Genomic DNA, 25,528 nt, shown 5'->3' on the forward strand with positions numbered 1-25,528 from the left:
GGGCAGGGTGGGGGGTGGGGAATGAGAGGCAGTGAGGTGAAAAAAAGAGAGGATAAATTGGGGAGATACTGAAAATGGGACTAATTTACTAAGGGTAGTAATGGGAGGAAGAAGTCAAGGATGAACCACATTTGTCAGGATTCCTCCTTGGGTGAGTGTTGGAAATTCATAAAAATAGAAAATGCAAGAGAAAAGGGGGTTTGGGGGGTAGGTTGATGAGTTCTGTTTTCTGGGATCACTCATATGGAGACGTCCAGTAGGCAGTTTGATATTTCAGTTAGTAACTCAATGAGGGATCCTCCTTGAAGATGCGGATTTGTAGCACTGATCTATGGGTTATAGTTGAAGCCATGGTAGTTGAAATTAACCAGGGAAAATACTCAATGTGAGAAGAGGACCACTGTTACAGTGGCACACAATCCAGAGTTGTTAAGGTTTTGGATTACAAAAGACAACTGCAGTAAATAAGTAATACGAGTGATTACAGAAAATTCCTCAAACTTGAAAAAAATGACCACTATCTTCTTGGCTGTGTTTTCTACCTATTGTTAAGATTTTCCGAGGTGCACTGGTTTTTGATATCACAATTATCACAATTGACTGGATTTCAAGGCATCTCTACTTTGTGCTGAAAGAATCACAAAATGGAATGCAAATATTTGATGTTGATCTTGAACACAAGGTGAAATATCCCAGGAAGCTGAAAATTTGCAACGGAAATTCAACAATAATCTCTTTTTCTGTATATCCTTTTTTAAGGTATGTTAAGAGTGAGTATCTGTTTCTATTGTGATGAAATAGACATAGATATATTTAATGTGATATCTTTGCCTTATTAAAAGTCAATGATGGGAAAATAAGTGCTTAGAGTTCTTGACTCATTATATTAACTTATAGTAAGTAATTCTACATATAAATTATGAGCCCACAACCACAAATATGTAAACTTAATCCATACTGACAATTTCACTAACCTAAAATTAGATTAATTACCAGCAGGAAGCCAAAGCAGGTTTTTATATTAGTGAATTCAATAATGTTCTCAGTTGGTAAGGACAAGAAGGGAATTGAGATAGTGGCAGATGATGAGAAGGATAGATGGCAGCATGTCTTGTATAGAAAAAGCTATTCTGGGCTCATTCATCTTTAATTAATGTCCTTATAAGATGAGTTTTAAGGCCTCCATTCAGCAACTGAATAGCAGTTTCTCAGGCTGGAAAGATATATTTTGTTTGTGCCATGAGCATGTTTATAGTTTATTTTGAAACTAGATTGTTAACTAGTATTAAGAAGCAGAGGGCCAGCCCTGATGGCCTAGTGGTTAAAGATCAGTGTGCTCCACTTTGGCAGCCCAGGTTTGGTTCCCAGGCACAGAACCATACCATTTGTCTGTCAGTAGCCATGCTGTGCAGTGGCTCACATACAAGAACTAGAAGGACTTACAACCAGAATATATACTGGGACTTTGAGGATGGGAAAAAAAGGAAATTTGCAACAGATGTTAGCTCACAGTGAATCTTTCCTAAGAGGAGGGGAATGGAGATGGGTGTTGATGGAAATTATGCAAATATATTTCATATTTACAGCCATTAATAAGCCATTTGATACAGCACCTAAGGTGATTATAGTCCAAGGCTTTAGTTGTAAACACATTTATTGAGAAATCATTGGAAAATGCTACAAACACGACTTTGTGTGACATCCTGCATCTCAAAACAGGGTTATTGGACACTAGGACATGTTCTCTCCAAATGCTGCATTTGCCTCTCCAATCGTTAGGAATGATTGATCTTCATTAGAAACTAATATTTGCAATGATATGTTTTACTGAAGTTGGAGAGTCTCTTCTTCCCCCTATAGTCGCCTGTATTGGACAGAAGTTTCTGATTTTGGCTCTCAGATGTTCTACTACAGTATTATCAACCAGACCTTCCACCGCATTCTGCAACCCGTAGCCACAAACCATCCAGATGAGAGGGGCCAATGTTCTTGCAATGTGACTGAATTTGAATTAAGTGGAGCAATGACTATTGATACCTCTGACCTAAAGAATCCACAGATATATTTTGTCAAAGGGCAAGAGATCTGGGCCATGGATCTGGAAGGATGTCAGTGTTGGCAAGTTATCGTGATGCCTGCTCTGCTGGGTAAGACACCCATGTGTGTATGTACATCTTCATTAGTAATGGCAGCTCTTCCTGTCCCATTAAAAAGGGCTTACATTCCACATTTGCTCAGAAGAATACATGCTTGGTATTTGCTTTGGACCACACCAAATGTTCTTATAGAATTCAAGTCAAGTTGTTTCCAGGAAAATTGTATCTAGGCATGCATGTAATTTTCTGGATCTGTGGGGTTTTTTTTGGTGGTTCTTGTTATCTTAAAATTAACAGTAGAGCTACAATTGATTGAGCTTAACTATATATTCTAAGCGTGCTACTAAATGCCGTATCTCATTTAATTGTCAAAACACCTTGATGAAGTAGAAAATAGTAACCTCATTTTACAGATGAAGAAACTGAGGCTGAGAGAGGTAAGGTAACTTGTTCAAAAAGCCACAATTAGTTAGTAGAGGAACTGGGGTTTGAAACTCGGCCTAATTAGAGCATCCACAATCTTTCTATGATCCCATTGACTCCACATTCAGCGTGAGCTGGTCAGTACTTGACAGGTCTAGCTGTTGAAATTCACATGCTTGTAGAAGAGGAAATATTCGAAAGTCTAAAGTGATTAGGAAGTCTTCTAATTGGGAGTAATTGTAACAGAAAAAAATACTCTCTAAATCCCCCCATAGATTCTCAAGAGTCTGCTTCTCACTGTCCACTGTAGTGATCGCTAGTCACACGTGGTGATTTAAGTCTAAGCTAATTAAAATTAATTAAAATTAAAAATTTAATTCCACAGTCACACTAGTCACATGCCAAGTGCTCAAAAACCCTAAGTGGCTAATGATTACTGTACTGGGCAGCATTGATATAAAACATTTCCATCATCAAAAGTGCTATTGGGCATTGCTGGTTTATATAGTGAAGTTTTGAAATTGCAAATATGTGTGTGTGTGTTATAACTCCATACATGGTTTTGTTGAAATGTCACCCAGAGCCTTTTAGAAACAAAGCCAATATACTTTCAATGGGCTTAAGAGTAGAGATAACGTTTTGAACTTCTCTTATCATGAGAATTACGTGTTTCTGTTGAATCCATGACAAAGACTCTTTCCTTAATAAATTTTAGTTAGGCTCCTCTGAGCCGTTTTCTCAACCAGGCCTCGACCCTGGCCTTCTGTGTCCATCCTTGCTGAGTCCAGTTTTAGCAAGAATCCTGCTGACTCAGTTTAGAGAGAATCCCCCACCCTTGGTATCTGATCAAGCTCCTCATCTTCCACCCTTGATGTTGTCTGCCTTTAGCAAAAATCCTATTAGGCCAGTTTCACAAGAATCTCCCTCCTGCTGAGATCTCCTCTTAGTAGTTTTCTATTCACTAACCTCCTCACACTGTTTGTTGGCTGTAAATACCCAGCTTTGTTTGTTGTGTTTGGAGTTGAGCATGTCTCTCTCTTCCATTGTAACAGTCTTGAGCAAAGTCTTCCCTACCATTTAAACAAGCGTCAGAAAATTTTTCTTGAACATTTAGAAGAATTTTCTTGAACATTTATTAACAATGAACAATTTAAAGAATTTCTTTAATTCTTCTTGTGTCTGATACACAAGAATTATCTAATGGGTCATTATCTTATGGGTCCATATAGAACTGGTCAGTCTTTCATGAATCCATGATTGAAATCCATAATCCTAAAATTAGAATGACTTTATAGATCATTTAGCTGACATGATACTGGAAGAAATTCCCTCTACGAAAACAGCCTTGCTTGAACATCTGTTTATAAAAAATTTACCACTTTATAAGGAAGTCTGTTTAATTTTTTTGGACAATCCTATTTTTTAAAAATATTTGCTTTTTTTTTTTTGAGATTGGCACCTGAGCTAACATCTGTTGCCAATCTTTTCTTTTTCTTCTTCTTCTTCTCCCCAAAGACCCCCAGTAAATAGTTGTGTATTCCAGCTCTAGGTCCCTCTAGCTGTGGCATGTGAGACGCCATCTCAGCATGGCCTGATGAGTGGTGCCATGTCTACGCCCAGGATCCGAACTGGTGAAACCCTGGGCCACCAAAGTGGAGCCCACGAACTTGGCCACGGGGCAGGCCCCTGGACAATCCTAAATATTAGATTTTTTTCTTATATTTAGCCAAAGTTTTCCCCCCATTCCTCCCACTTATTGGTCTGATTTCTGACCTCTAAATTTACAAAGAATAAATCAATCACTTTCCACATAATACCACACAACTATGTCGAGACAGCTGTCATAGTCCGTTCTAAGCAGTTCCTTTAAAGGAAAAATTCAAGTATCTGTAACTACTCCTCAGGTGATGTGGCTTCTAGATCTTTCTTTGCCAGAGTCACCCTCCTGTGGTTTCACTCCAGCTGCTTAATAGCCTCTTAAATGTCGCCCCCATAATGACTCACCGTATTCTCAGGTGTTCTGGTCAGAGCAGTGGGCCTCTGACTTCCTCGGTCTTCTTTTCCTGCAGCTAAAAGAGGCATCAAGTCTTTGTCTGCCTGCCTTGAGAAATTTATAGTCTTTTTCATGTTAACTATTATTAAGCCAGATTTCTTTCGTTTGTTCATTTCTAGAGTTGATCTTAAACTTGAATTCAGGATGTTACATTTGTGCCTAGTAAATTTCAATCGATTCCCTGACTGTTGTGATATTTTTGAATTTTAAGTCTGTAATTGAACCTACTAGTGACAGAAAGAATCATGGTATTATCTGCAATTTTGATAAATATGTTTACTGTGCATTCATTACAAATCACTGATAAAAATATTGAGCAAGGCTCTGAGCCCTGTGCCCACCATCTGCTCCCTCCCTTCAGGTAGAATCGTTTGACATGGGGTCACACAGGTAAGTCGTAAATCCTAGCTCTGCCGTTTACAAACTGTGTGACCTTGAGGAGATTATTTAACTCTCCAAGCCTTAGTTTCTACTTCTACAAAATGAGGCTAATAGCCATGATATTTGCCTCATTGGCTTGATATGGAGCTAAAATGAGAACATATCTGTCAAATCCTTAGCCTAATGACATAAAATACAAGTGTTATTTTTTCATATTGAAATAATGGGAAGATTCAAAATTTAGCAGAAATGATACAGAAAAAGGATTTCATATGTTGTTTAGAACAGAAAACGTAAGATACATATTTTGTTATGTTCTTTATTTTATGTTTTTAATCAATAGGACAAACGTTTGTTAGCTTAACAGTGGATGGAGAGTTTATATACTGGATCGCCACAGGGAAGGACAGTACACAGATTTATCAAGCAAAGAAAAGCAATGGGGCCATCCTCTCCCGGGGGCAGGCCCTAAGGAGTAAGCATATCCTGGCTTACAGTTCAGTTCTGCAGCCTTTTCCAGGTAATAAAGTCATGTTGTTAATCAGCTTGTTCTCCCAGTTTAGGGTCAGAAAAGTCTCATAGTGTATGCTTCTCTGGCGCTGTCCTTCCGACTCCTTTGTTGTGCTCTCTGCATTGTTCCAAACTGTCAAGATTTGGTGCATAGTGCCGTTGCCGATTGCCCTCCATCAGAAGTTCTCTCTGTGTGTATCCACGGCTCAAGCTGTGGTAGGCAGCATTAGACATGGAAACTTTTGTCCTGTCAGTCTCTCTGCCTGTCCTCTTTCTCTTCCCAGTCTCATAAGTTCTCTTCTTTCTGTCTTTTTTCTCCTGTGACCATATTTTAAACCTCCCAGTGGTATCAAAAAGCATTGCATAAAACTTCAGGCCTTTTTCAAGGTAAGCTGGCCTATTTCTTGTATGTCAGCCATTTAATGTGAACTTTTGTGCTACCATTTTTATTAAGTTCCTGTCTTTTTAAAAAATGTGTCACTCATAAAGTTTTTTAGTGTTGTGCCCCTAACTCTGTTTTCCCCATAAGCTCTGTGGATTTTATTGAGCTTAAGGCAATGACTTTTAGGAATGCCTGTATCACTTCATGGCAGAACTGACAAGATATTTTCTACTGAGAGTCACAATAAAAAGAGTTTGGAATCTAAAACCCAATCAACCAAAACCAAAAACAGCATTACATAGCCTCATGGGTGACATTCAAACCTCAAGTTGTTTCCGAGTTTTTTCTCAAGCTCTCTCTGACACTAAGATGACAATGTCATTCTAAATTAAGTGTAATTCCCTCTTAGAGATAGAAATGAATGAAACAAACCCTCTTTGCTTAGATATATTCAATTACAAAAATATGTAAATCATACAATATGAAAAAATTGCAGAATTTTTAACTAAACTGAGTGCATATTTTGATAAAATAATTTATTTCCTACTTTGAGAAATTTAAGAGATTTAAAAAGTCCATGATCTGTTTGAAAGTAAACACACACACACATCCTAAAAGTAGCATGAGTTTCCATAATTGGAATTCATTTAAAAATGTAATTGATATAATGCTCTCATTACTTTCTTCAAATTAAAAAAGGGCCAATTTATTTTGCTTCTGTCTAGGTACATTAAGGGTGCTTTAGCTCCATCTGCTGGAAGTTCTAAGCAATTACCAGTTACCTTGCTCCGTTTATCTGAGGCTGAAGAGCGTTTGCAACAGTTCAATGTATCTTATCTTCAATATATCTTCAATATATACTTATAAGTTAAATGAAAATAAAGATGATATTACCCTCGATGTCAAATAAATATGCTGTTCCTCTCATTCATATATGTGTATATATTTAATCTTTTTTTCTTATTATTTTAGATAGAGCATTTCTGTCTCTAGCTTCTGACATTGCAGAGCCAACTATACTTAACGCCACTAATACCAGCCTCACAATCAGATTACCGCCCGCCAGGACAAACCTCACGGAGTATGCCATCACCAGCCCTACTCCAACATACCTGGTTTATTACAAAGAGGTGAATGGCAGGGAAAACAGCTTGGAACTGAAATATAGAATGCTGGTAAGATTGGAGCTGGTGATCTTTGTCTTTTCCTAAGATGCTCTCTTTTGATATAAAATTCTCAGTCACAGTAAAATATTATCTATATTATGTTCTGAAATGTGCTATTATGCAACTTTTTACAGCTGACTCATCAAAACGTATTGTGTTCTAGTCTTTTTTGTCTAGGAGTAAGTTAAGCTTCAAGGAAGTATATTAACTCCAACCAGTTGGCGGATGGCCATGGTGACAGTTTCCTGAAAGAACTGAGTTTGTTACCCTCCCTAATTATCTATTTATCCCTAGAAAGTGATAGAGACTTGTTTTTGTAAACTTTCAGCAGGTTACAGATTGAAATGTGAGAAATGAATTGGACAAAAAGAGCATTACTTTATACATCTTCTCCAAAGCATATATCTAATGTAAAAGATGTATATTATATTTTTGTCTTTTATTTTATGTATGTTGTGAAATGTGCTGTTATACGGGAACTATGTCTGTTTTTATTCATCATTGTATTCCCAGCACCTAGCGTAGCTCTGGGCATTGTAGAGACATTCACTAGATATTTCCTGAATGAATGAATGAATTGGCACAATTCATTCCATCATTGGTGCTGGTGTTTCAGTTGCCATCCTTGTGATGGAATCATATGTATCCAATATTTTGCTTTGTGCCTATTATTTAATCAATTCGAAAGGTGAAATTGACCATCATCTATTGGACATTAAACACTTTATGCAGAAAGTAGACCTGATTTTTGTTACTTCCCTTATTTTGTCTGTTTTTACCTTCCTTTACACATTTCTAAGAGGAGTTGTTTCAGAGACAGATTTGATCATTTGGATGACCAAGATTCGCCTTGTGGCATTGAACATTTCTGTTATTAGAGCTACTCTATCTTATTGTTTTCACACTAATTAATATGGGTCAAAGGCAGTGGTTCTCAACCTTGACTGCTCATGGAGCTTTTAAAATCTCTGGGCCCCTGCTTCACCCCAGACCAATGCAGTCAAAATCTCTGGGAGTGGAACCCAGGCATCAGTATTTTCCTAAAACTTCCCACATGGTTGCAAAGTCCAACCAAAGTTGAGATCCATTGGTCCAAGGAAAGTCTTTTTACTTTCTTAAACTTTATTTCTAAGAATGATTAGATAATGTAGCTTAATCTTTTATTGTATTCACTTGTGTGTCACATCCTTACAATCCCATCTTGCTGAATTTCTAACGCAATGCTAATGAAACAGTGTCCTGCTCGGGGAATTTAGCTTCCTACCTGAAATGAGGATGCCACAGAATTGACTGAAAACTGCCAATCATTTGGCATTTATTCTTGGAGATATTAAACAACTCAGGTCTGGGCAGGTTAGGACAGTGAACATTGTCACTCATGATCCATGATTAAAAAATATATTAACTTTTTTAAATTTCCTAATTATTTCTCCCTTTGATTGAATATTTCCTCCCTTTTTGTACTAAAACAAAGAATCAGATATTGATTTTTAAAAATTAATTACAGGAATTTCAGGAGAGTATAGCCCTTATTGAAGGTTTACAACCATTTTCAACGTATGTGATACAGATAGCTGTAAAGAATTATTATTCAGATCCCTTGGAACAATTACCTCGGGGAAAAGAGATTTTGGGAAAAACTAAAAGTGGAGGTGAGTTATGGACATGGTGTCCGTTTCTAGAGTGCTGTTTTGTGATATATGTGATGTAAATATCTATATATGTTTTTTTATCTGAATGCTAAGTAATCTTTATTATGTGAGCTTTTCTAAGCTTAATAAGAAAAACGTATTTGTTGAAAAGTACTTTGAAGACTTGAATTTTGCTCTAACACCAGAATAGGATGAGTAGTATTCCATCAAAATGAAAAGCAACAAGAAGGTGAAACATTAGAATCAATAGTTTGAACAAGAAACACATTCTTTGGTCTCACCACACAGTGTCACCCTCTTCCCATATATTCATAGGTCTCTATACATGTGGTGAGACAGGAAGATCAAGCCTTTTTTCTGCGTATTTTACTGAGGGCACGAGATTTAAAGTAATATAACATCATTGCCTTAAAGAAAATGCATCTAGAATCTAAAATTGTCTTCTAAGAGGTGGTGATTATTATGAGGTGATGCCATTTCTTTCAGATGCCTCTGATGACATTAAAAAAACTCACCTGAATTGGGTTATTCATCATCATAGGCCATATCCTTGAGCTGGAGTCAGAGAATGATTTAGTCATTGGGCAAAAATAAGCGAGAGCCTTTCAGGCAGCCTGCTAACTTCCCATTATATAAGTGGCTGGCTTTCCTTTGGAACATCTGTCATTCATTCTGCTCACATGATACGATTTTTCCTCAACAAAGACCCCACTACTTCTTTCCATCTTTCAGTGCTGTTGCAACATCCCTTATCATGCGTTGCTATTTATTTCAGTACCAGAGGCCGTTTGGCCCATTAACACAACCGTGCGGTCAGACACCAGCCTCTTTGTATCCTGGGGAGAATCTCACAAGCCGAATGGGCCTAAAGAGTCAGTCCGCTATCAGCTGGCCATCTCACACCTGGGCCTAATTCCCAAGACTCCTCTAAGGCAAAGTGAATATGCAAACGGAAGGCTCGCTGTCCTTGTTGCTAGCTTGTCTGGTGGAAAACTATATATGTTAAAGGTACAGTCAGTGTACTAGGTACTTGTATTGTCATTCTCAAGCACAAGGTTCTGAAAAGATTAAGCAATTGTTCTTTTTCACAAAAAGGTTCTGGCCTGCCATGCCGAGGAAATGTGGTGTGCCGAGAGTCATCTTGTCACTGTCGAAACGTTTGACACACCAGAGAAACCTTACGCTTTGGTTCCAGGGAACACTAGTTTGCAATTAGATTGGAAGGCTCCGTCTAATGTTAACCTCACCAGATTTTGGTTTGAACTCCAGAAGGTAGATTTCATCATGTACTTTGATGCAAATCTTTGTTTTCTGGTATAAAATAAATCGGAAGGCCTTTTTCATATCTCTAGAGTATTCTCTTGTATAAAGTGACAATACATTTGACAAGATTCTTTGATTTGGGTTTGGCACATAGAAGCTGTAAGCTATCTAGACTAATTTCTGATGGAAAGAATTCCCAAAGAGGTTAATTTGCTCTTAAAAGGCTCAGTGTAAAAGGGTAAAAGTTATGGTTTACTGATTTCATAATATTTTACTTAGTTTAGACGTTATCTGGTTCTCTGGTTTAAAGTCCATAGCAATTTTGTGTTTTCTATGGAAAAAAATGAAAGAAATGAACAAATAAGAAAACCAAAACCTTGTCTAGAAATGTTTTTTCAATCATTTAAGGGCTGTGTAGCAACAGGAGAGAAGTAAAATATAAAACTAATTTATTCAAAACTAATTTGATCTGGGCTTGTAAACTTTAAGTAGTTCCTCATCTAAAATCTTCTTGCTTTAACTAATATAAAAATATCCACTGAATTTTAAAGCATCAATTAATCTGCTTAATTCGCTATTAGGGAAAGTCTACATTGATTTTTATATTGACACACTTAGAATGGATTAAGTTTTATAATTGCTACATTTCATTTTCACTATTACATATTTGTGTCTCCACATTTGTAAAGATTGCTTAATAAGGTTTTGTTCAGTGGTAACTGAAAAACAAATTAATATAGTTGTGGCCTCACTTTTCTTTAAAAATGGAATTGCTTCCCGGGATGGTTTAAAATTTTACTATATAAGGTATTTTTTATGATCCTGTACTTTTTAGATAAAAATTATGAAAAATATGAAACAGTGATAAAACCAAAGGCCACAGTTTCATTGGACTTTTTCCCTTGAGCATATTTATGATGATTTGTTGCCTTTTTAAAAAAATGGTCATCTCATAAAAATGCAGCTAAGTTGGAGAAATTGAAAGATCGTCTCTTTTTGGACATCTATTTAAGTAAGCTTAATGCAGTTCAGTTTAAATTCAAGGGGAGGGATGTAGAGTCCATTTCCTAGATCAAATAAATGAAATGGGGAAGGACCTTAGAAATGATGACTCTCTAACCTCTCATGTTACTGATGAGATGTCAGAGACCCAGACGGGCGCCATGATGAGTCAGATATCACCAGCTAGGCAGAGGAGGACCCTGGGGCTGATTCATCCCTACGGCAGTCCTACTTGGGTGCTATCCATGGAAGGAATATGAGTCATTAGTCACCCACCCCACTCCTCAAAGTCTGGGAGAAGAACAGCCGACAAGGACCACGTGGTTCAGTCCTTATGACTTTCATACAGTACTTTTTGTTTCAAAACTTGGTCCACACAGGTTTCAGATAGACCACTTAGAAAATCATGAAGCTAAAAATGTAAGCTACTGTAATTGCTACATGTGTGACCATTGCTAAGTACTAATTGATGAGCACTGTAGAAGGCTGTGTTCTGAGGGGGTTCCTGAGTGACATCTAGTCAGAAAGTTCTGCCTCCTTTGAGCAACTTGAACCTACCTCATGATGGTAGGACAGCTAGGAATAATCCTATTGATTCTCTGAGGGGAATCAATATTGAATTGAAACTCTGAAGGGTGAGTGGTGAGGGTGAATACGTGTCTAATTAATGTTTTTTTTTTTAGAAAGAAAAGATGGAGAAAAGGGTAAACTTCCAGTCTTCAACTTTTCTGTCAAAATTTCCTTAGATGAAAAATGAGGGAATTAGAGCACAAAGCTAAATTTCTATCGAGGTCTTAAATTCCACAGATTCTTTATCATAGCAGTGTATAGAAGAATATATTCAGTTTAAGATTGAGGAGAAACAAGTAATTTCACTTTGGTAAATTTTTTTTTTTCATGGAAGTCCATTAAAATTGTATTTTTCTCAGCTGTCTGGGGAAATCCCTACAAGAACCAAACAAACATTTCTGAAGTTCCGGTCTCTGAGACATCATAGTCTGCACCATTTCCCCCACACCCTCGCCCAAATAATTTGAAAATCCCTCTGTGGTAGCCTTCACCCCTGCGCTTGTTGGCCTCTGACAAATGGAAGGTCGACTCCCTTGTGATTTCCTAGGGTGGCCTGTGGCACCTCTCCAAGCTGGTGGTCTGCCCAGAATATTTGTTGCTGTGGTAAGGCCAATGCAGTTTTCCAGCAGAACCCTTGGTCAAACATCTCCCTGACATTCCAAGGAGCTCTGATAATTTCTGGATGGTGTGGAATATTAGGTCATCCAGACTATCCACTTAAGGTAGTTACTATAGCAGATCATTCAGGATGCAGGACCAAAAAAGGCTAAAATTTTTGAGCCAACAGTCAATTTTTTTTTCTCTCTCTGTCTCTCTCAGAGGGTTCAGAGCAGATCTTAAGGATCCAATGCATCTGTTTCATTAGGCTTTATGTCTCAGTGGAATTGATACATTTATGAGTTTAGCAGGCAAGGTCTCTGGCACCAGCATTTGTTTTCTTTCACTCCCCTTTCTTTTTTATAACAAGGCGGTCCGCTTCCTGAAGGTGCTATAAAGAATCATTCCTAACTGAATAGAAAACTAATATAAAGTGTTCATGCAATGAAATGACATGACCTTGTGAGTGCTAAATGAAAAAGGAGATGTAAAGTAAGGTTTATTTATGGAAACTGACCTTCTTAGGAAACTCTACTGGGGAAAATACACTAAGAGCCCTTGACAAAATGCCACATCTTCTGTCTTTTCCTATTTATACATTGAAAAAAAATCACCATTTTCAAATACAGGTATTAAAGGTCCAAATATACAGATTTTTAAAAAATAAATGTCACAGAGAAAGAAGTTTAAGATGGCTATAATTAGAGACCCAGTGTCTAAAGTGAAATGAAAGTGAGATTTCCTGTATTTAACTTCTAACTTTGCTACTTAGTGGCTGAGAGATGGTGGGCAAAAATTTCCTTCTTTTAGGGAACTAGGCTTTCTATATATAAAAGTAAGAAATGCTGGTTGGATGTCTGGAGAGAGTTTTGGGAGGAAAAACTGAATGTTTAAACTTTTAAGTCATTGTGGACTTCTTTAAAGAATCAAAATATGTAAAAATATTATTTTGAAATTAGCAAATCCATGGAATTGAAAGTATCATTGTTTCGATCAATCATTGTCCCTCAGCTGTGAATTTGCATTCTTAGCCATCCTGATTTAATGTCAGGGTCTATGATTAGAAATAACAACAAGTAGGGGGCTGGCCCCGTGGCCGAGTGGTTAAGTTCGCGCGCTCCGCTGCAGGCGGCCCAATGTTTCGTCGGTTCGAATCCTGGGCGCGGACATGGCACTGCTCGTCAGACCACGCTGAGGTCAGCGTCCCACATGCCACAACTAGAGGAACCCACAACGAAGAATAGACAACTATGTACCGGGGGGCTTTGGGGAGAAAAAGGAAAAAATAAAATCTAAAAAAAAAAAAAAAAAGAAAGAAATAACAAGAAGTCACGCTCTGAGCCCTCCCCAAGGATATGTAGTGAGAGATGTATGTCCCACCTTGGACTTACCTTAAGAACTGTCATTCAAGTCAATTACAGCTTATCAGAAAAAACAAAAAAGGTTGTTGGTAGTGAAGATACTGTTTGGGTTCAAAAATACTCGTAAAGAAACTCATTTTTTAACAGAAAGTAAACTTTATGTTTTCATTGCTTGCCATACGCTTGTGAATTTCTATGTATAAGAAAGTTTTCTTAAGGAAACAAAAATGTTAATTGAGGCTTCTTTTTCTAGTGGAAGTACAATGAATTTTACAATGTCAAAGCTTCGTGTAGCCAAGGTCCTGCTTATGTCTGTAACATCACAGATCTACAACCTTATACTTCCTACAATGTCCGCGTAGTGGTGGTTTATAAGACAGGAGAAAACAGCATCTCACTTCCAGAAAGCTTTAAGACTAAAGGTCAGTACTAAGATACTCAACACTCAGAAAACACTACAAGTTTCTCGATTCCTTTATCATCACATTTCACCAACCCTAGAGGTGGAAATTTTGCTTAAAAGAGTAAATTACTATTTCTAGAGCTTCAGTGAAGAAATTGAAAAGAGATAGGAGTCCTTACAGGCAGTAAGGAGAGAACACTGACCTGGTGTGGCAGGATCGTGAACTGAGCCAAATTATTTTGCCTTTTGATATTCTGATTTCCTGTCTAGCTGGGATATTTTGTAGTGAGAACTAAATGAAAAGTGTTACTGAGTGTTCCGCAAATATTTACTTACTGACTACTATATTCCGGTTGCTAAAAATAAAAAATCTAGAAAGTATATTAAATTAGTGTTCTAAAAGGTATACATAACTCCTTATAAGAATTCCTGTAACAATCAAGCGAAAATGCTCCAAAGCTTATAATAGTTTTCTTTATTTGCATCATTTATTTTGTGTCAAGCAAAGATATATTATTACTCCTCTCATTAATCCATCTAATCCATAGCTAATAAAAACCTCAGATGCTCATTTAAAAGTATGTACTCATATGAGAATATTTCTGAATATTTCTTTAATGTATTGGACTTTCTCCTTAGTAAATATATTCTATAGAAAGATGTTATGCAGAATATTTTATACTTCTAATATGTCAATCAGCATTTTCTTTTGTTTCCAAAGCTGGAGTCCCAAGTAAACCAGGCATTCCAAAATTATTAGATGGAAGTAAAAATTCAATACAGTGGGAAAAAGCTGATGATAATGGAAGTCGACTTATGTACTACATCCTTGAGGTCAGGTAGGTCTGTTCGTACAGGTGCTTTGTAAACTACAAAGGGCTAAACATTTAAGTTTAAGGTATTATTAGATCACAATTAAGAATATTTATGAATATGCATCTGTAAATAAACATGAAAGATCCTTAGTTTAAGGACCTTGCGTGCATGCTTACATTCCTTGCTCAAATTACTAGCGGTCAGCCTTGACACTCCAATTATAGGGCAGATCACATCATTCTTCTCAGAAATCTGCAACTACCTGTCAAAATTTTATGGAAATAATTCAATCATTAGAGCATGCAAGTAATATTTACTTAATATCTATTCTGTTCAAGAAACTGAGCTGATGTTTGATGTTAGATGATGATATACACGTGAATTTCTGAGGATAATTTGTTTTAGTCAGATGAATAATGTCTGGTGAGAATTGAAAATGAGGTAGGTGTTTTTCAGAATGTAAAATCGGGTCAAAGTCTGAAACGGTCTGACGCGTAGAGGTCACACAGCATTCTCCAGCTCTTGAAGATTACCCTTTGTAGTGTGTTCCCAGGGCCTGAAAGTGTGCCTTCCATGGAAACCATGCAGCTGATGAAAATATGCAACCTCAGATGCGGCCAGCATGGGGAGCTCTGTGAATCATAACTGGCTGAGATGAACTGATTTCATGCCAACTTGAAGGGAGAATTCCAAATTCCACAGACACTCCCCTCACGGGACTATGAAGCCATCTTTTAAGACACTCCAAGGACAAAAGTCACTTCCATAATTATAGTCCTGGCAACTTGAGCTTTACGTCTATTTTTGCTTCGTCTTGCTCTGGCATTCCCATAACCTTAAAAAATTTTCTTGCTCATGCTAGAGAATTACGTTGGCCACATTTCTAACTGAAACTTTGAAATGTCTGTTCCTGTTTTTCATGCAGAGTGAAATACATTCTGATCTATAGAATGGCCTTGGTAGTCTGTGAATGTCATGTTCACCAGCCAGGCCACACCACAGTCTTGCTAGGACCCTATTACGGAGTGCATAGCTCCATAAATACTTTGCATTTTCTTGCCTCAAGTCTGTAGCTTCAGGACAGGTACCACGCCATAATAGAATGAATTTCTGTGCCTTCAGTATCTCAAAGTAACCTCTTCAGTCAGGACACTCTAGTTAGTCCTGGTGTACTCGCTGATGGTGCAGAGGCAGTGGTTGTGCAAAGTGCATGAACTTGGAAGCTAAACAGACTGTCTAAGTTTCCTAGGGCTGCTATGACAAAGTACCATCAAATGGGTGGCTTAAACCAATAGACATTTATTCTTTCAGAGTTCTGGAGACTAAGAGTCTGAAATCAAGGTGTTGGCAGGACCGTACTCCCTCTGAAGCTTCTAGGGAAGAATTCTTCTTTGCCTCTTCTTCGCTTCTGGTGATTGCTGGCCATCCTTGGCTTGTCGATGCATCACTCCACTCTCTGGTTCTGTTGTCACATGGTGTTCTCCCTTTGTGTGTCTGTGTTCCCCCGTGTGTGTCTGAGCCCAAATTTCTTTTTTCTTGAGAGGGCACCCTTCCTTGGATTTGAACCTACCCTACCTCAGTATTGACCTCATTTTAACTTGATTACATCTGAAAAGACCCTATTTCCAAACAAGGTTACATTCACTGGGGCTGGGTGGGTATGAATTTTGGGAGGACACTATTCAACCCAGCACACAGACCCTGTTTAAATCTTTGTTTTCTTCCTTTTTTTTTTTTGAGGGAGATTAGCCCTAAGCTAACATCTGCTACCAATCCTCCTCTTTTTGCTGAGGAAGACTGGCCCTCGGCTAACATCCATGCCCATAATCCTCTACTTTATATGTGGGACACCTGCCACAGCATGGCTTGACAAGTGGTGCATAGGTCCGCACCCAGGATCCGAACCAGCAAACCCTGGGCCACTGAAGCGGAGCATGCAAACTTAACCGCTGTGCCACTGGGCTGGCCTCTGTTTTCTTCCTTTTTTGAACTTAAGTTTCCTCATCTGTAAAATGGGGTTATAATCTCTACCTGTCTAGGTTGTTGCGAAGACTCTGTGAAATGAAATAACATATGAAAAGTACCAGTGTGTTGTGTTGTAAATAGAAGATGCTCAACCAATGTCAGAATTCTTCCTTCTCTTCCTCAAAGGCCAATAATTGTGAAGAACCATTTTATAAACTTTTAAGGGTTTCTTTTTTTTGGGATCACAGTTGTTTGGGTTGAACAATGAAATTCCCAATACCTAACATGAGACTTCACAAAATGTACAAAAACACTGTGTCATAAAGCTTTATTCAGGATGGTTCCTAGGATGGTCATTAGCTCCTGGTAACAGTTGTGACCAACTCTGCTGCCCTGATCCTCTTCACGTTCTTGCCCATTTCCTGTCCCCCAGAGGCTCAGCCTTCACTGTCCTTGTTGCTCTTTCAGGACGACCACTCATTAGTAGGAGCAGAACTTCCTTTACATATCCCTGAGCTTGCTGTGGGTGGGCACCAAGTCCTAAAACTGTTGCAGTCTGAAAAGGTTCACACTTGAAAAGTTCATTGTCAGAACTGGAAGGCCATGAGCTTGCCTTCAGCAGGTGATTCTGGTAAAAACCATTCCAGTCACGTCTTTTGAACCCATCTCCTGTGCTCTTTCCATGTTTCATATGAAGAATAACATGGACTGACTTTGAGGTAGAGTATAGGCCAATACAAAAGGAAGGAATGAACCTGGGAATTTCAGATATAACAATAACCTTGGTAGCCAAACTATTACACTGTCCTTACCAATTTTATGACCTGCATTTTATTTTATCCAGATATGTATATGTAAGCTACAGATGGCATAGAGACTGAGAATTAAGAAAAATAGAAAATTTCCAGTTAAAAATTATGGAATGATTGTGTTCTGTATTTGGAACTGTGAAGCAATTTTACACATTCTGATAGTAGGAAAAGGCTCTTCAGCTTTCTCTTGGCCACTGATTATTCATTATTTTCCTCATGGGCTGAGTAGGTTGGCTCCATGCATTGCTGGGATGACTTTATAAGACGATGCTGTGTTCTGTAGCCAAACCATGTGAAAGGAATGAGATCAAGGGTAGAGTGTGCAATAGGAGACGCTCTGGAGTGCTGTCATTAAAATGATATATGAGCTTCTAGAAATAACACATATGTTGTCTCATATATTTTCTGTATTTAAAATTTTGCTCTTTCTTTTGCAGAAAGGGTACTTCAAATGATTCACAGAAGCAGAATTTAATGTGGACGATGGCATTTAATGGATCTTGCAGTAGCATTTGCACATGGAAGTCCAAAAACCTCAAAGGAACATTTCAGTTCCGAGTAGTAGCTGCAAATACTCTGGGATTTGGTGAATATAGTGGAATCAGTGAGAATATTCCATTAGCTGGAGGTATGGTACCATGTCTGTCTACATACTAACTTATTATGTAGAGATTCAGGGGAAAAGATAAGTACATTGTTAACTTTAGGAATAAATTGGGTGACTGTATAACTTATCATCCAAACTATCGAACTATTCATTTCATCTGAAGTGGTCTTCCTAAAACGTCAACATCATCATGTCATTTTTCTCCTCAGCAATAATCAGCTACTCCTTAATGCCTGCCACATCAAGGTCTGTGCTCCTAGATAGGCTTCCAAGGCTGTCCACAGTCTGGTCTTTATCCAACCTTATTATCCTGGCCTGGTACTCTCATCTTACACAAAACAGGCCTAAAAGTATACTTTGTCTGTTCTCCAGTATCTCTATTTTCCACTGTGTATCCTGTTTTAGTTTATGATCCATCATATTTCTAATCACACGGGCTAGAAATCTCAGTACCATATTTGGTTTTTCCCTCTTCTTAGTCACCAAATTCTGTTGATTTACCATTTTGATTTCTGTCTGATGAGTTTCTGCTTTCCTATTTCCACTTTGGCTTTCCTAATTTAAGCTATCATTTCTTGCCTGTGCTCTTGGCTTAATCACACAGCTGACAGTTAATCTAGCTGAAGCACAAGCCGGATCACTTAACCTTGCTTTGAAATGCCCCAAATGGCTCTCCATTCACTACCTTCAGAATCAAGACCAACTTTTGTGTGGCATTTAGGATGTTCTGTGATTTGTCCTCCAATTGTGATTCATCTTTCCCAATGTTTATTCCTATGCTGTAGCCATATCAGACTGACACAAAGCTTTTATGACATAAGTTTCAGCCTTAGTTTCCTTCAGCCTAGAATGCAGGTTCCCACCACCTATCATTTGGCCCCTTAGCTGGGATTTCCTTTCCCTCACTTTCTGTCAATTGCAATTCTTCTCATCTTTCAAGGCCTGTCTTAAATGAACCAGTCATGATGCTTAACTGATGCTTCTTAGGCAAATGAATTATTGCATTCTACACACACAGAGCCAATTATTCTATATAAAACTTACATCATTATTATTTGTATTGTAGTTAGTTATTTGGATGAAAGCTTGGCAAACTTTTTCTGAAAAGATCCAAATACTAAATATTTTAGACTTTGCAGGCTACATTTGATCTCTGTAGCATATACTTCTTTTTTTAAAACTAATACTTTAAAAATGTAAAAATCATTCTTAGCTCATGGGCAGTACAAAGTCAGGCTGTACCAGTTTTAGCCCAAAGGCCCCAGTCTGCCAAGTTCTGGTCTGCATACTTGTCTTCTCTACTCAACTGAAACTACATGAGAGAAGGTACCATGCTTCCATGTTAATATTTCTCAGTTTAACGCCCATGGAATTAAATATGTATGAAAATGTTACAGAAGAAATAGTAATCCCAGTGATATAACATATGAAGACTGAGACTTCTTCGTCCCACATTCATTAAAAGATTATACATGTTTTCTCTGTCCCTCTAAACGGGAAGACTGGGTGGGTATATCCCAATGGTGTGTTGATAAACCAGCTCTTTGAAAAGAAAACAACCTTGACTTTGATTTCCCATGATATAAATACTCTCACCATAGATTATTTCAAGGTACATAGTTTAACAACTGGCTTGCAAAAATCTGGTAGGAGCTAGCTCTGATGTATCAGGCATATCACTGGGACTATATAGCCGTATGCTGTGGGTTAATTTCTTTTTCTCATTTGTTTCATTAGATGGTTTTTGGATACCAGAAACAAGCTTTATACTTACGATTATAATTGGAATATTTCTGGTTTTTATAATCCCACTGACCTTTGGTAAGTAAAATAAGTTTTTAAAAATAGGTAATAAACTGTTTACTTGATCATACTAATTGATTTATCTTAGTTTACTTAATCTCCTGTATAAAACAAATTCATGAAATTCACATTGTTACCGTTCACTATACTTTCATAACCACTAACTTCTATAAATTGTTTTCTGGATCTAGGGAGAACAATTTTATGAAAAATACATCTGTATTTACACGTCATGGTGTACTTTAGATAAAGCTACTTGCCCAGCTTTAATATTCTTTAAAACAGTGTTTGTTTCTGATTGGCTATATAACATGTGTTTTGTGGCTAATAGTTTGAAATAAGTAAAAGAAAAATAACTCTGGGTGTAAAAACAGCATAGGATTAATGAGAGACCAGTGACAATCCTTGGACGGGATAGTTTGGGTCTCTAGGCAGACAGCCTGGTTTGGAATAAGCAAAGCCTCTTTTGCAGAAGATCCATTTCTGGCTTGTAAGACCCACTCCTGCTTTCAGACATCTGACCTGCTTATTTCAAATCCCTGCTCATTTATAAATGACCAAGAAAGCAGAAGAATTAGATTAGGTAGATAGAAAACTGGCTGTTTCCCACTATTCATTTTATACTAACGCGTTAATCCTATAAGTCTTTGTTTTTTTTTTTAGATTTACTTTAATGATCAGAAAATACAGTGACATCCCCAAAAGGGTTGGTCAAGTATTGGGCCTATAGGGTTATCATAGTGGTCATACATTCTGGTTCTTTCCTATCGTTTCAGCATAAACATTAATAGCACTCCTTTTGGGTCCCTAAGGCGCCCTGGTTTGGATTATAAAATGTATGGTCACCCTATCATTATTAATGAGTCCCTGACATGCTGAAGCATTACAGGAAAGGCATGATACTTACCAGAAAAGAAGACTCAAGCACATATTCAGGAAATTGTGGCTTCTTTTTTTCATAAATAAGCGAAAGTTAGAAGGAAAAGTTTAAGGAAAAGTTACAAACATGAGATTGAACTCTCTCAGGATTAAAAAAAAGCCAGTATTTCACTGTGTTCTAAATCTTGTTCTTTCCCTACACTGATCGGAGTCATAAGCTATTAGAGAGCACACTGAAAGTTGAATTGAGTTTTCTTTTCACAGATTCCACTCAGATACTATCTGGAACTCCTTCAGCTAACTTGGAAAGCTAAAAATTTCAGCTGACCCTGATGGGATTTTAACCTGTGGTTCCAGAGAGTCTAAGTATTGCACAGCTGATGTTTTGCCACTAAGCCAGCCCCTCCAGAATTACCCATAGGACTGCAGTATATTTGGCAGTTGGCATATAGGCTTGACTGCTTGTCTGCTTTCCTACTGGGAAGGAGTATTACTTGAAGAATACTTCATCTGACCTTTGCTGGCCTACTTGTGTATCACCATTGTTTAAACCCGTAACTCTAGTGGATGAACATGAGATAATTTCAGACAACCTATTGTGCTTTCAAGACATCCTATGGATAGCTGACTTTCTCAGGACTTAAAGGTCTTTATTCTCTTTGGAACTCATGGATTTTTGAGTATAGCTAAGCTAATTCGGTTCTTTGCTTTTAGCAGCGGTGCATGTGGGTTTTATTAGTAGGAGTGTGCGAATGCATGAGGAAAGATTGAGTTATTAAAATCGTGAAAGTTTGCAATTGTTTTAAAATTTGTATTGTGCTGAGGGCTCTCATCTATCATACTTAGTTGAAACAAGGCTTTAAAAATAAGCATTGACAGCCTTTGCTTTGGTGAGTGGTCATGTCTAATTTGTAACATTAGCCTTATGCTGGGAGCAGAGGAAAATATAAAACAGCAAAATACAATTGCTGACCTCGGGATCTTGCCATTAAAGGAGGGAGGTAAGACATACCTGTGTGTAAAGATAAGTCGTGAGGTATGTGTTAAACAACGGAAAAAGGTAATAGTATATGAAATGTACAAGACAGTAAATAGAAGTGCTAATGGACAACCACAATTGGTCTTATAAGTTCAGAGATGAGAGATCAGCCGAGGTTGCAGAGGTCTCAGACAGTGTCACTTAGGATGTGGGCCCTTAAGCTGGACCTTTAAAAATGAAGAGGGTAGTGAGAGCTTTTCAGGTTTGAAAAATTACACCAGCAAAGGTACTTAAGATCTTTCCTCGTGGGGTCCCACAGATGGAATTTGACTTGAGTAAACTAACCTGTTGGATACAGAAACTCCTGTGGAATAAAGTTGAAATTTTAATGATAATCTCACAAAGCATCCTTGCTGTTTTCAACTTCTGAGCCAATATTCTAGTATAGATGAGTGATCTTATTGACATAATTGTGTTTTAATCTTCAAAACAATCACATCTTTATGATCATAAAAATAATTTTTATTCCTTGTATGAAGAAGACGAATATCTCATGATTCCCCAACTAGGGAGGACCACTGTAACATTTGGTGGGTTTCATTCTAATGATTTTTTGTGTGTGTTTGAGTACGTGTATACGAACAACAATGGATATGCACTCTTACACTCTGCACTTTTTAATGAAAGTGTGCCCTTATACCGAAAGCATTCCTTAGGTCTACTGGGGAGTGTAACCTGGACATACATGGACTCACAAATGAATGTGTTTCACTAGTAATTATTACACACATTTGTTTTGGTTTACTTTGAATCTAGTTTACGGGGGATTTTGAGAAATAAGTTCTGATATAAGGGACTTCAACTTGTTTATAATAGCGATTAGAAATATGGTAAGTGACTGAGACGTGAGATGAAAAGTGAGGTGGTATAGTTATATGCTTTTATATGGCTTTGTACCTGGATTAATTAGTGTTTTTATTACAGACATAGGTGTCAGTCAAGTTCTGTTATTCCACCAATAGTGTTCTTATATATATAAACTTTTTACGTGCATTGTTAACGTTTCCTAAAGGGAAAAGGAAGGAATGTTTTACTTTGTAAATTATGTCCTTTTTCTTTATAGTCTGGCATAGAAGATTGAAGAAGCTAAAAACTCCCAAGGAAGGGCTAACAGTTCTCATAAACGAAGACAAAGAATTGGCAGAGCTGCGAGGTCTGGCAGCTGGAGTGGGACTGGCTAATGCCTGCTATGCAACACAGTGAGTAACTGGGGCCATGATTATGGGGCACCTAGATGAAGAGTGGGCAACTACAAAGAGTGTGCCCGTGGATCCTGTGTGGCTCAGGATTGTCCTGGTTTATGCCCATTATTCTGGCATAATTATTAATAACACCCCCTCTACTCTCAAATGTGACCTGGGATGGAAGGCAATTATATGGTTATCCTATCCTGAGGAAAATAAGCAAAAATTAGTTGTTTTCCAGGATTTTATCATGTTATTCAAAAATAAATGAAACAAGGAGATAAATACTATGTTGAAGAGAGTAGATGGTAACATGATTGGGTCAACTGGATGCAAATGGAAGAGAGGAATTCCAAGGGTCTTGCGCATGTGCTGTTAAGTCAATCTTATTCTGTTTTCATAAGTTGTATGGTGATTGCCTACAAAAACTCTTTAAGACAGATGAGTTTTGAACTTCTGTAGTCATAATAATTAAAGAAAATATTTAAATATCTTTTTATACAAGACCCTGTAATATGGTCTATGTAAAAAGGAATCACATTGTCATAGGCCTTGAAATTTATAATTCAAAATGTAAAAAGGAAGGATTTGAAGAAGAGAAGTGATCTAAATTAGCTGTTCAGAGGTGGCTTTTCCTTGAGAAATTACTTAGCACATCTGATTTCAAGATTCTCTTTTAAAAACTCAAAGCATTTTCAATGCAGATGCATTTTTTTACCTGTTAATGTTCCAAGTGAGAAGCTTGGCTTTCTAAAAGTTAACCTGATGGAGATGGAGTTGATTTTTGAGGTCATGGTAAATTTTGTTTTACATAAGAGATCAGGTGTGTGAACGCTTTTTAGCTCATAAACCCAGATGTATTTACTACTAGTTTGCAATAGCTTTTTACACAAATTGGTAACCTGAAGACACTGATAACTTTAACAAAACAAGTTACAGCAAAAAAATCTTGAGGCAATGCACACACAGGTATGTTTCTGTCAAAATGAAGCTGGCTAAAGCAAAGTGACATGGTCTGTCTGGGTTTTGAAATAGGGAAGGAATATTCTGGGTGATGGAATAGAGAAGAAATAGGAACGCAAAATTCCACATCACTGTATCACATAGAACGCACTACAGTGTTGCAAAGCCATAAGACTTGTCTTTCTCATATTCTTTCTGTCTCAAACACTAACACCACCACCAGCTTGTAAACCATACACATTTTGGGAGACCAAAAGCATCGTTATTTTCCAGCACTCTTCCGACCCAAGAGGAGATTGAAAGTCTTCCTGCCTTCCCTCGGGAAAAACTGACTCTGCGCCTCTTGTTGGGAAGTGGGGCCTTTGGAGAGGTGTATGAGGGGACTGCCGTGGACATCCTAGGAGCTGGAAGTGGAGAGACGAAAGTAGCAGTGAAGGTAATGTGGATCTTTCCACTCCTCAACATGTTGCGTCAGCATATTTACATGGATTTACGTGGATCCAACTATTACAAAAGATGAGGGATCTTCATTTTAGAAGTAGTATAAGGTAGAAACCTATCCATGGCTATAGAAATCAGGTTTTTTTTTTTTTTCCATTTCCTATATAAATTCTGTAATTACTAGTTACCGCTAAGGGCACTAATTAGCTAAGGCCTGGCAGACAGTTTTTCCCTTCAAACATACTATAAGAGAACTAGGGTTGTAAAGCACATCCTCAGGGAACTAGGTACTAGGGCAGATAGTAAATATTGTAGGCTTGCTGGCCATACGGTGTCAGCTGTAATTACACAGCTCCGCCATTGCAGTGAGAAACCAGGCATAGTCCATATGTAAACAAATGAGTGTGGTTGTCTTCCAGTAAAACTATACTTATGAAGACTGGAATTTGAATTTCATGTCATTTTCATGTGTTATGAATTATTCTTCTTTTCATTTTACTTTTTCCAACCATTTCAAAATGTAACATCAATTATACCTCAATAAAGCTGGAAAAAATAAAATAAAAATGTAACAACTATTTTCAGATTACAAGCTATACAGAGATAGGTGACAGGCTGGAATTAGTCTTCAGCTGTAGTTCGCTGACTCCTGTACTACACAATTGTTCATCAGGATGTATTTAATGTAGTTTTAGGGAAGCTAAAACTCTCCTATTTTTGTAAAGCTTTCTTTTGATAAAACGGTGATAAGTCTTTTATGTAATTGAGCAATATCCCGAGCACTCCTTGTTAGAAATTTATTACTTTGAGGGTGGGCTGTACAACCAGAAAAGTTGGCAAGATTCTCTCCATTTCCAAATGATATCATTTAATAGTCCTTTAACTTACTCCTCAACTGGTTTAAACAAGTGTTTATTTTTCTCATTATAGCAAGGTGACTGCTGGCTTTGGTGCAGTACTGTGTCAGGTCAGAACCCAGTGTATCTGAAATTCTTTTGACTTTGTACTGTGTGTGCCTCATGGTCCCAAGATGGTTGCCAAAGAATCAGGCATCACATCTCCATTCAGGCCAGGAAGAGGGCGGTGGATGGTGTTAGATGTATATGTTCAGGAAAGTAAAAGTATTCCACAAGCTTCTCTCCCCCTCAGCAGTTTTTCCC

At 37.7% G+C, this 25,528-nt stretch overlaps 1 protein-coding gene across 1 annotated transcript in view; it reads left to right on the forward strand.

The window, feature by feature from the left end:
* The window catches only part of ROS1 (ROS proto-oncogene 1, receptor tyrosine kinase), a 103,824-nt gene that overhangs the window by 52,601 nt on the left and 25,695 nt on the right, over window positions 1–25,528 (forward strand). Inside the window, exons 25-37 of the mRNA XM_046674219.1 lie at window positions 554–759; window positions 1,861–2,147; window positions 5,297–5,473; window positions 6,818–7,020; window positions 8,519–8,663; window positions 9,439–9,671; window positions 9,759–9,935; window positions 13,710–13,878; window positions 14,581–14,698; window positions 17,890–18,080; window positions 19,797–19,880; window positions 22,844–22,979; window positions 24,201–24,363. Of these exons, the coding sequence (XP_046530175.1) occupies window positions 554–759; window positions 1,861–2,147; window positions 5,297–5,473; window positions 6,818–7,020; window positions 8,519–8,663; window positions 9,439–9,671; window positions 9,759–9,935; window positions 13,710–13,878; window positions 14,581–14,698; window positions 17,890–18,080; window positions 19,797–19,880; window positions 22,844–22,979; window positions 24,201–24,363 (2,289 nt within the window). The remainder of the gene's footprint in view (window positions 1–553; window positions 760–1,860; window positions 2,148–5,296; window positions 5,474–6,817; window positions 7,021–8,518; window positions 8,664–9,438; window positions 9,672–9,758; window positions 9,936–13,709; window positions 13,879–14,580; window positions 14,699–17,889; window positions 18,081–19,796; window positions 19,881–22,843; window positions 22,980–24,200; window positions 24,364–25,528) is intronic.

This window comes from Equus quagga, chromosome 11, assembly GCF_021613505.1.
Source record: "Equus quagga isolate Etosha38 chromosome 11, UCLA_HA_Equagga_1.0, whole genome shotgun sequence".
NCBI lineage: Eukaryota > Metazoa > Chordata > Mammalia > Perissodactyla > Equidae > Equus > Equus quagga.